Source organism: Mesoplodon mirus (genome assembly GCF_964341445.2).
Source record: "Mesoplodon mirus genome assembly, chromosome: 18".
Classification (NCBI taxonomy): domain Eukaryota; kingdom Metazoa; phylum Chordata; class Mammalia; order Artiodactyla; family Ziphiidae; genus Mesoplodon; species Mesoplodon mirus.
The window spans coordinates 31037154-31049166 of record NC_138994.1 but is presented as its reverse complement, the minus strand read 5'-3'; the positions used below and the strand labels follow the sequence as shown (position 1 = coordinate 31049166).

The 12013-nt window shown below is 42.7% G+C and overlaps 1 protein-coding gene across 1 annotated transcript in view; it reads left to right on the top strand.

The window, feature by feature from the left end:
• LOC309793387 (RAD52 motif-containing protein 1-like) overlaps nucleotides 1-11761 on the top strand; it is a gene marked incomplete at its 5' end in the record, with an annotated part of 28373 nt that extends 16612 nt beyond the window's left edge. Inside the window, 5 exons of the mRNA XM_082603859.1 lie at nucleotides 6593-6715; nucleotides 7092-7260; nucleotides 8211-8309; nucleotides 9960-10045; nucleotides 11507-11761. Coding sequence (XP_082459985.1) covers nucleotides 6593-6715; nucleotides 7092-7260; nucleotides 8211-8309; nucleotides 9960-10045; nucleotides 11507-11608 — 579 coding nt within the window. The 3' untranslated portion in view covers nucleotides 11609-11761. The remainder of the gene's footprint in view (nucleotides 1-6592; nucleotides 6716-7091; nucleotides 7261-8210; nucleotides 8310-9959; nucleotides 10046-11506) is intronic.
• Between the last annotated feature and the right edge of the window lie 252 nt (nucleotides 11762-12013).

Below are 12013 nucleotides of genomic sequence, written 5' to 3'. Positions count from 1 at the left end.
CACTTGTTATTATTAATCAATACCTGTGACCAGTGTTTTTAATAATCATGTATATATACACTGTTTTACAAGCCAGCTCTCAGTTCATTCCATTTTTCACATCCTGTGAGGTACTAATCAGATATACACATATACATCAGTTCGCTTCAGCTGCCTGAAATATCAACCTAAATTGGCTTAAGCTGGAAAGAAATTTGAGTTAGGCTCACCTAACTGCAAAGTCAGGCACAGCTAGCTGGATTCAGGGCTCAAGTAAAGTCATCAGGACTCAGGTTCTCCCCACGAGTCAACTCTGCCTTTTCCTGTATGGACTTCAGTTGTCGGAACTGTATGTTAGAAACTTGGCTGTAGCATATTCACCGCCTGTAGCCTGTCAGCGTTTAGATTCAGCCGGAAAGAGCGCCTGTCTCTTTCCCAGAAGCCTCAGCAAAAGTCTCATGATGTCTCATTGGCTCTTATGGGGTCACATGTCTGACCTGGAGCCAATCGCTGTTTGAGGCTGTGAGACTGGGATTGGCCAGTTCTGGTCACGTGTCACCCGTGGCTCTTTGGCGGAGTCGAGCCCACCGGAGCCACGCTGACTGAGAGGCGGGGAGAGGTACCTACTCTGAGGGACTTTGTGGGCTTTTATTACCAGAAAAAGGGCTGGACGCTGGCTGGTCAAACGACTAATGTGCTGTTAGGCTCTTTTTGTAGATCGGCAACGGATCACAGGGGTTAATGGATTTGAATTAGACCGGATTTGAATTAGAACCTTGGTTACTGATTCCAGCTTTTTTGTCTCCAGGAATGCCGTTCCCCACAGGGGCAGGAGTTTGCAGAAAGTTAGTGTTGTGTATTCTTTTGGTGAAAGTCGGATAATGTTTAACAGGAAGAGAAAGAGTCAAGGCAAATAGGGGTGGCCTTCTCAATGGGTGGACGTGGTGCTTCTTCCCACACTGGTGGGTTTAAGCGACTCAGCGCCCTTCTCCGGGCCTTTCTGTCCCCGTGGCAGAGGCTGTACAAGACCCAGCTTGGTCAGTGTCTGTCCGCTACATGGCAGGGTTGCATGCTGTAGACACGGGTGTATCCGTGTATCCCGGCCAAGAGTGTTGGCTACATGGTGAGGTGTGTCTGGTGCTGGCGTCGTTTAGAGGTAGTTTCTAGATCTCTGTATTTTTTATAGTCCATTTTAGTGTGGCTTGAGACATTGTCTCACTTTGACTTCGGCTGGCAGTTTCTATTTTATGTTTTTCCAGAAGACGCTTGAACTTCTTCAGGAGTATGTGTAGCCAGGTCATGCTGTTTTCTGAAGAACCAGAGAAGGCAGTTACCAGAGACCTGCCTTGTATGGAGAGCTACGCTACAGAAGTACCCGCAGTGAGGTTCAGGGAGACCGCAGTTAGAAATGAACTGTTGGGACCTGATTAATTGTGGTAGGCATCTTCATATCCAGTGCTGAGGTGGGCACCTGAGCCTACATATCAGAGACATTAACTCTTGAAATTAAGTCAGTTCCCCCCATAGCTCCCGGAGTTAGTAATTCTGTCCCTAATCTCTACTTCTGTGTTACTTTTATTGAGATATCCCTGGCTAATATGTTTGGTGATTAATGTTGATGGTAGGCTTTGTGATCTCCCCTCAGAGCCAGTTTTAGGGGTTAGCTTGTGTTTGTCAGTGATGTACAAGTACACTTGTTTCTCCAATGGCTATTGGAGAGCATAATCATTCTTATGATTACATAATCATAACCATTATTATTTTACCGAGATGGTGAAAATGGGTGAAAATAATTCCTCTGTCAAGTAGATAAAGTAGTTACATAGCATGATATTTTATTTTCTAAAACTAGAGTGTTGTATGTTGAAATCTGTAAAGTGATTTCCACTTTGTATAAATTGAAAATATGGAATTTTAGTGAAATAACAATAGCTAACACTTACTGAGCACTCACTGTATGCCAGGCATTCTTTTAAGCACTTTACACGTATTATTTCGCTTAATTCTTAAGAGAAAATAAATAACCATAGGAGGTAGGTATTAGTTGTCTCCTTGCCATTTTAGAGGTGAGCAAGTTGAGATACTTGAGGCTAAGTCATTTGCTCCAGGTCACACAGCTGGTGAGTGACACAGTTGGTGAGTGACAGCTGGTGAGTTCTGAATGTAAGTCCTCTGGCTCCAAGTCTGTGCTTTGGATCACTATGCTGTGTTCTGTCCCTAGTAAAGATTTTAGCTCATGTGTTGTTAGTTTTTCTTTTCATTTTGCTTCTTTTTGTAATATTTTCTAGATGTGGGCTAGGAGTTTTACAGAGAAGATTTGCTAATTCTAGGACCTTTGGAATCCATGGATTTATCCATCTTCTGTTGCTGTTATTTGGCAAGCAAACACGCTATGCTTGTTTAGATCAGTAGGTGTCAACCAGGAATGATTTTGCCCCCCAGGGGACATTTGCTGATGTCTGGAGACAGACATCTTTAGTTGTCGTAAGTCAGGAGACGTGCTCCTGGCACCTAGTGGTCAGAGGCCAGGATGCTGCTGAAACATTTATGAAGCACAGGACAGCCTTCCGCAACAAAGAATTGTTCAGCCCAAAATGTCAATAGCATCAACTCTGGCCTATAGAATAAGTGACTGATGATCTTGTAATGCCATTCTGATCTCTAACGGGCAAAGTCACATTAGTAATGTAGAAATGATTACTTTTGATGTTTGTTTGATAATTGATTTCCCCAAATGAATGCATGTTTGTATAAGGGACATAAACACCAACCATAACTTAAATATTGAAGTTCCCTTAAAGTAAACTGGGAATTATAGCCCACTGAGGGAGAGCTGAGGAAGTTTAAAGGGAGGCCATGTAATGCCTGAGGATACAATACTCTAAATATTTGTTGGATTACCTTGTGAATTACACAATTAGATTTCATTTTTTGTGTTGTATTAACTTGTCAAATGTATAAACATTTTAAATATCCTGTAATTTTTAAAACCGTGTTTTGGTATATTTTTAATTAAAAATTTCATACTGAGAAAAGTGGAGAATCTTACATTGTACCCCGTGTATGTACCACCCATATTTAACAAATGCTAACAAATACTGAAGTCCATTTTGAGCTCTTTCTCATCCCATCCCTTAGGTGTTTCTACATTTTTTATTATACCAAACATCTCAAAAGTTGAAGGGGCCTGGAACTCTTCCGTTGTCTGTCGTCAGGCCTCACTCACTGCTGCTGCCTTTTGTCTGCCTGTCAGCTTCTCCCCTCATCTTTCACTGCAGTATATAGGCGGTAGAGGGCGGAGCCAGGTTGTCTTTTCAAAGCTGGAAAGGCCAGGCCGAGAGTGGATGCGTAGGCTGGAGGGAGGCGGGAGGACAATAAGTATGGGTTTCCCCCAATGACTGAAAGCAGAGCGTTCCCATGAAGCCTTTCATAAGCCGAAGTGGCGTAAAGCGAAGAAGCAGTGACCATAGGACACATCTTGCTAACGGATGCACAAAATAAATTGAGCTAAAGTACAGAAGCTCAGTGACAGTTCAAAGCTATGGTGGCTTGATGCTGAGGTGCTGAGTGTGGTTCCCAGGAAGGAGCTGGGTGGTGCCCCTTGCACCCGCTTTTGCAGCGCACAGTGCGAATTGCCTCTGTACGGGCTGCTGCACAACATGTGCCGGGCACTGTTCTCATTTTCCCCCCTTTTTTGTGAAAATAGATACCTCTTTGGATTTCTTTTGGTTGGGAAAACAGGCGCTAACGTGGGTCTTTCTTAAAAGCGAAGTGGCATAAATTGAGCTTTGGAAGGATGGAGGAGACCTGTACCTTGGGGCCGTTTGGTGAGGTAGAAAGTGGGGAGAGTGAGCGAGGGTGGGAAGAGGCAAGAAGAGCAGTCTCGGAACCAACAGAGATGGTGGTGGGAGGTCTGCAAGCGTGGTCCGCCGGAGCAATGTTGTGACTGTCAGGTCAGAGGATCTTAGGTCTTCTTTGCCCAGGATTGCTGCTCCCTGCATTATGAGTGGTATAGCTCAGGAGAGGCTGCGCTTGAATTCTCAATCTCTATTACTTGGACTGCTTAGTGGTTTGTTATTAATGGCAATGCCTGCTTATCACCAGTTGTTCACAGGACTTCTACATGATAGGTTCCTTTTTTTTTTTTTTTTTTTTTTTGACCACACCATGCCGCCTGCGGGATCTTAGTTCCCCGACCAGGGATCAAACCCTCTCCCCGCCCCTTTCCGCCGTGGAGGAAGCGCGGAGTCCCAACCACTGCACTGCCCGATAGGTTCCTCCTTTATTTAAACACCTCCCATCATGCTCCATTGCTATGGAATAAAGCCCTCACTTCTTGTGGCATTGGAGGGCATTCTTAGCTCCTTTCCCACTTTCTCTGACACACCTGGAGTGTATCATGTGCTTTTTCTTGTCTTGGTGACTTCTTGTGCATTCTCTCTGATAAACTCCCCTGTGCTCTCCCTATCATCTCTGCACAGTGAACTTGTGTTCTTTTGAGGGCAGCTTATGCCTTTCGGCAGATGGAAGGTATTTCTTGCTATTTTTCATTTGTGCTTTGCCTGTCTTGCTAGAATCTGAGTTTCTTGAAAGCAGTGATGGCATGCTTCCTCTTTGCGTTTAGTGCTGCTAACACAGGGCCTGGCCTCAGGAAATGTTTGCTGAACTGAATTAATAGCCAGTTCGAACTTGCCCTTGAGCCAGTGTTTTGTACTGGTGGGAAAAATCCTACACGGTGTGGACTTTGATTCTCTGAAGTGTCAGTTACAGTATTGTAAGACGGAAGATAGGAGCCTGGGATAGGAAACAGTTTTGCACCTTCTGGTTTTTTTTTTTTTTTTTGCGGTACGCGGGCCTCTCACTGTTGTGGCCTCTCCCGTTGCGCAGCACAGACTCCGGACGCGCAGGCACAGCAGCCATGGCTCATGGGCCCAGCCACTCTGCGGCATGTGGGATCTCCCTGAACCGGGACACAAACCCGTGTCCCCTGCATCGGCAGGCGGACTCTCAAACACCGTGCCACCAGGGAAGCCCTAGATTTCTTTTGTTAATGCAGAGCCTTAGTTTACTACCCACACCCCCGATATTATTACCTCCTTTAATTATGTGTTCTTTGTAAATTTTAATTATTTATTTATTTGGTTGCACCGGGTCTTAGTTGCAGCATGTTGGCTCCTTAGTTGCGGCTCAAGGGCTCCCCAGTTGCAGCAGGCAGGCACCTTTAGTTGCGGCTCGCAGGTTCCTTAACTGTGGCATGTGAACTCTTAGTTGCAGCATGCATGTGAGACCTAGTTCCCTGACCAGGGATCGAACCCGGGCTCCCTGCATTGGGAGCACAGAGTCTGAACCACTGCACCAGCAGGGAAGTTCCAATTATGTGTTCCTTTATTCATTGGCATGTATACATAATTCTTATCTTTTTTCCCCTGTATTTTTATAAACACAGAAAAGTGAATAACATCTTAAAATAAAATGAAGGAAAGGCCTAATGTATCTGAGTTTTTCTCAGTAGCACGAAGGGAAATGTTTGCCAGCAAGAACTGTGGCAAGGTTATCCCAGATGTCAACTGTCTCTACTACCAGGGGCTCAGAGCCCTTCTGAAGCTTCCTAATTGTCCAGGACAGCTCCATTATGGCTCACCGTACAGGGCCTAGCCTCTCATGCGACACTCAACATTTAAAAATTAGTCTTCATTTCTCCTTCCCAGCAGGCAGCTTCAGTTGGAGAAAGTAACTTCATTTTCTTATGTACTCGTTCATTCACTCAGTCAACAGACCATCACTCCTCTATTATATGCCAAGATCTATGCTTGCTTCTGGTAACAAGGAAAGAATGGTTCCTTGTTATGGTTCCTTCAAGCACTTAAGGAGCTCATAAACTAGTGACAGAGGAAGATGCACAAACCAATCAATAAAGAATTAACAATGCTTTGACTTTCTTTGTATTATTTGAATTTTTATGACTATATTTATATACTACACCCTGTTCAAAGTGGAAATAGATATTTAAGAAAGAACTAGTGATGTAAAAAATCCACAGTAATATGTAAGTTATTTAGAGAGTTAAGACTGGCGATATTTGCACTCTCCAAGAAGCTTGTTCATGCAGATGAACCCCTACTTCTTTTGGTTGCTTTATTTACATTTATAGAGGTATAGGTATTCCCTCTTCTAACAGGGGTTAGTAACTTGGGGAGGGGGTGCTACAGATTAAGGTCCTGATTCAGTGGCAGGTCCATCTTACCTCCTCTTCAGGTCATATTGTCAAGCAGGAGCTACAGGATGAGACGAGTAAAACAGTTCACTTCCTTTGCTTACCCCCAGCCCCATGATAGGCTTCTGCTGGGCTTCCTTGGTTGCTTTCATCATCACTTTCACCACCAGAGGTCAGGGAACCTTCCGGTTAATCAGGGGCCCTGGAAATGATGCAGAAAAGTACTGACTTAAAAATAATAAATAACATTTATTTAGGGCTGACTGTGAGCTCATTGCTTAAAATGTCCTACTTAATCTTCACAACCACTCTAGGAAATTGGTATTGATAAATCTCAGGTATATCCAAAACAAGTCTCTATGTAGGATTGTGATATTTTTAGGACTTTTATGTCTTTAGGTTCGTCTTGGCACCAGACATAAGGCGGTTCAACATAATACGCTGGCCCTAAACAGCTCCAGATGCCAAGAATTGGCAAATCACTACTTTGGTTTCAATGGGTGGTCAAAAAGGATCATCAAAGTGAAGTCTGTAGATTTTCTTTGACTCACCAGACTCCTTTCAACATTGAACTCCTAGACTTTAGAGAGAAGAATAGAACAGGGCTATGGGGAGGAGATGTGAGAGCCTTCCACATGGAAGTATGTGAGCATTGGCCTGCCACCTAGAATTAGTGATAATCTCAATGACTTGGATGGCGGTGTCCATAATTTTCGCCAGTATTTGTATGGTATATGATAAAAAATAGTTGTCCATATCTAGTCATTCATTTGCAAGTCCCAACTTGATTTTGAAGCTATTGCATACCTAAACTATTACCTGGGATTGCTGGAGTTTCGTTTTTATTTCTAACAACAGGATATTTTGAAGCCTAGCCTTTAATTCATAATCCTAACAGCTTCAGGATCTTTCTAACCTTGAAGAAAGGGAAAATGAAGCTATTGTGACACGAATTCAGAAGCAAAGCCTGAAGTTCTTCTGTGCTTTAGAGGTGGTGTTGCCCTCCCATGAGTGCAGGAGTCCCGGAGTTGTCATGGCTGAGGAACCTTTGCATAAGTTGGAGGAAGGTCTGTTTTCCAGTATGTTTGTGTGTGGGGAGGTGAGGGAGTGGGATTTCTCTTTTTTCCTTTCTTTCTGAAACTCACCTTTTCAGACACATCATCGCTTTTCTAAGCCACTAAAGCCCTGGGCAGATTTTTTCTGCCTGACAATATAGGTTTTTATCTTAGGCAATACCTGACAGCACCTTAAACTTTAGAATTTGAGAACTGACCGCCTGCCAAGAAGCTTAGGAGGAAGGAAAATTAGTTAGTTTTTGTTGTGGTTGTTGTTAATAATTTGTTATGTGCTAAAATATTCCTTCAAATACAGATGTCTTCTGGCCTTCAGTTATCCCAAGAAAATCATTGTCTAAAGATTGAAATAAACCCTTGTGTAAATATTCAGTCCTTTGCCTCCTATAGAAGGGCCTGAGCAGAAAAAGTTAATGTAGATCCCTAGAAAGGGGATTCCAATTGGTACTGAGTTTTTTCCTAGAATCCATGGCACTTGGGCTTAGGGTTTTAACTCAGAGGCAGAGCTGTTAGTGAATGGAGTGGAGGAGGCTCCACCATCCACCTGAGTGGGTGATGGTTGAGGAGAGGCCAGATCATCTGCACTACCGCCAAATCTATGTCACTGTATGAATCCAGCCCTTTACGCACAGGAGAGCAGGGTCTGTAGCAGTGCAGCCTCAGCTTGTCCCTTTGAAATCTGTGAGTAGTATGAGATTTGTGCACGTTCTTGGTTTGCATTTCCCATCGAGTGTTTTAGGAACTTCCAGAATAGCAGTCAAAATGTGCCATGCCAGGCTATACCTACAACAGAGACATTCACCCGTACCCCAGTGTTGTGCCTGCCCTTAATCACTAAGATAATGATCTAAGAATCACAGATGCATTTTTAGTTTTACACACATAACCTAGAAATCAGTTATGCAGACAGGCATTTTACATTCATCTGTTTTGGTTGGATTTAGGGTCATTATCATTCCTTATGGAAAGGAAGGTAACCCAGAAGCTTGCTATTCAGAAGGCTATGACAGATGCCTTCCAGAAACTGCTGATTGTGGCTTTAGGTAAGACCTTTTTGATTGTCCTTGAAGTACTTCAGTTTCAGTGAGCAAGTAAAGTTACTTGAAAAGTTAATTGGATGAAAATAATGGTTAGCGAAAACATTACATATTCTTTCATTCACCAGGTGCTTTCACAGCAGCAGTCTTAAATTTGTTCTTTGTGGCATTTATGAGAAAAATGACAGCAAATATTATTGTCCCCAGTGTTTAGATGTAGAGTGACTTGCCACAGTTCCTACAGAAAGCGTTTGATCCCGTTCTTCCCCAATTGCTTGCTTATCTTCCAGAATAGTGCAGTGATGATAAGCCTTGGGCACCTGCGTTTGAGTCCTAACTTCGTCTCTTAGATTTTGTTGTTGTCGTTGTTGTTGCAATTTTAGGCTTTTCTAGCCAGAGGCATTGGAAGGTATTTAATATCTCTAAGCTGCAATTTCTTTATCTGCAAATAGGACTAGTAATACAGCTTATCACCTAATGGAGGCTATTGTAAGAGTAAATGAGATGATGAATGTAAAAAGCTTAGAACTATGCCTGAAACATAGTAAGCAGAGAAAATATATTGACTATTATTATTATCGTTTTTTTCTTGTTGAAGAGTTTATTAGATGATGTTTTTGAAATCAGTTTAATTTCAGTTTTCATTTCTGATATATTGGGTGAATATGATTCTTATATAATAATTGGCTACGTTTTTGTGAGCCTTGAAAGTGGTCATGCTATTGAATAGTGTTGATTGTGTTCCCTATCGAGTTATACAGTGGTGAGAATGTCACAGGCTGTGCCCAAAGGAAACTTTATGATGAGTAGATTCCCGGAACAGAATTGCTCCCCTGCTTCACAGCCCTGCAGGCTTAGAGAAAATCCGAGCAAAGTTGTCAGAGACCTTATTTGCTTGTAAGAGTTGACCCTGGATTGGTCTTGGCCTTCCAGCCTGGGCAGTCCTTCCAGTGAAGTTTGACTTCCCTGGTCATCAGGCAGAATCTCCATCAGCTGTCAACTCTGGGTAACAACCTTTAAGAACGAAACTAAATGTCTGGGTTGTTTGTCCCTAATATGCCAAGGTATTCCTTATATGTACTCCAAACTCCTTAGACCAAAAAGCCTGGTGGCTCTAGCTTGCCTTGAGGAAAGCTGTATTGTCCAAAAGGTACATGGGCTAGTTTCTGCCAGTAGAGTGTTCAAATGCTGTCTCTCTCTGTCTCTGTCTCCAAAGCTTTGTTCATTGTATCTGGTAGAAGTTTGGTCCCAAGGAGTAGGCCCTGGCCTTGCTTCTAATATGAAGTATCTATTATAGTCCAGTGGTATCTCTCCAGGTTTGAACTCATTTTGACCCCCACCTAATGCCTTCCTATTTCATTGTATTGTGATTGAACATTTTTGTTTCCACAGCTTTTAATTTCTATGTCATTATTCCTTAGTTCTTATTTCTAAGATCATAAAGGTTTTTGAACCAAAGTTGATACTTCTTATATATTTTTTCACAACTAATTATGATAAAAACTGGAGTGTCAGATGAGGGAACTTCTAGGAAAATGCTCTTATTTTCTGCTTTTAGAAATCAAAAGAATGTCTAATTATTGGGTGCTACCATTGTATACAGGAAGTTTTAGAGCAAGAAAACTTCTGCATTGATCCTTGTTAACTTTATTTCAGAAATTGGTAAAACAGCCGTGGCATATAGACTCTGTGAAGAGGTCACAGATGCTAGAACCAAAGAGGAACTACAGGATTTAATTCAAGTATGTGTATGTGGAGATACAAACTCAAGGGGTACACAGCCAGTGTAGCCATAATTCAAAACAAGCAGCAGGATTTGGAAGACTTTGGCATGTCTACTCAGCTCTGTCTTCCTTAGGAAAATGTGAAACTCTGAAACTGCTTTTGAGGCAGGGAATTTCTAGGACTTTTCCAAGTCCCGAGCCTTGTCTCTGGCCCATTATTTGAAGTTTGGAGAGCAGGATTGAGGGCCATCAGTGTACGTCTACAGTTGTGGACACAGGAGAAGACACAGGCCCTTTAGAACTCCCCTCAAATAGAATTGCAGGGATTTGGGAACAAAGTAACTATGGCCTTAAGTGTGATTATGCTACAGTGTTTTAAAACTATTCATGCCTTTCAAGTAAGGTATATTACCCAGATCTCAGCATCTCATATATATCTTGTGTTAAATATTTTGCCGAAGCACCTTTCTGTAAACCAATTATATGGATGCCTCGAATTAGGGATTAAGTTGTCAACGTAACTTCTAAAAGAAAACATTAATGTACTGTATATAGGATTTTTATTAAAAAGGAGCAAAAAATGTGTTTCATGTCATTGAGAGCTTATTTTGGGGCTAGTTTTCTGATTATTTAACTCACCCCAACGTTGCAAAGTTTGTTTTGAAGGGAAGAAAGTAGAGAAAGAAAAGGTGGTTATGTTCTGAAAAATGTAGAAATTTTGAAAGTTTTTCCTGTACAAAATAATTATTTTAATTCAATTGAAATCAGTCAAGGAAACTTCAAACGTATCCATGTTTGGACATTAAGAAGTCTAGCTTCCTGTGAAATGTGAGAGGAAAGGACTCCATATTGATAGTAAAGATTTCGGAAAACTGATTGTAACAACAGATCCATTCCTAAATGAGGCCAATCTTGGAATCAGTTCCATTGAGAAACCATTATGTGCCAGGCACTGGAAATAAGATGAAGCTCCTTCTCTCTTGGAGTTTAGGTGTTACAGGTGTACCAGACAATTAAAAAGGACTAAAATTAAATAGATTATGAAAAGGACTGTGAAGAAAGTAAACTGGGTGCTAGTTAGAGTATTTGGAGAAAACTACTTCACATGCTGACTTTAACATTCTAAGTGTCTTCTCCATGTCTGCACACAGGGTAGACCTCTGAAAAGTGACACAGTAGTTTTTTCTAGATTAATGGTTCTGTTGAGACAAGGTGGGATGGGGGAAGTTTTCCCATGCTAATATAAAGGGCCATTCGCTTGGTTTTAGACACTCTTTCCCAGAATGAATTGCTCACCTGCCCCAAACCCCTCCTACAGAAGTTCTGGAGTCATCACTGATTCAGTGGTAACCTCTGATGACAGAGTGGTGAATTAATAATGAGACGTGAATACTGAGAGTTTGGAGGAAATGGCAACAATTTAGAATAATTGTAAGGTGTGTTCCCCTCCCGCCACCCTGACTGGTGCTCATTTTGCAGGTCAGCTACTTTTCTTGTCAGCCCTGTAGCCAAAGGGAGGAAGAATGTCTCTCAGACTTCAGCTTCGAGGAGGAAGAGTTCAGATTGTCAGAACTGGACTAGCACTTTTGAATTTCCCAGAATGCCACATCCTGTGGTTTCCTCGGGAAGCTCTGCATCCTTCCCAACCCCCCTCCACCCCTGGGCTGCTGGAGTTTGGGGCCACTGGGGTCTGCAGCCCAAATCCCGCCTCATTGTTTGGGGCCTGGGAGGGCAGGGCGGGGTTGGGAAGGGGGCCCGGCAGGAGGTAATTGTCTCCTTTGCAAGGGGAAGGGTGGCTTGTGCCCTGGGGACTCTGGGAAAAAGGCTCACTCTGGTGGCGTGCATTGGATCTCCGCGGGAGCCTAATAAAGGTGGAGTAACTACAGATGTCATAAATAACGGGTGGGACGTTAGGTGGGGGAGGGGCGTGCGGTTGCTAACGGTTGCTAACGGTGAACCCTCACGTCGCAGCGCTGGCATAACGGT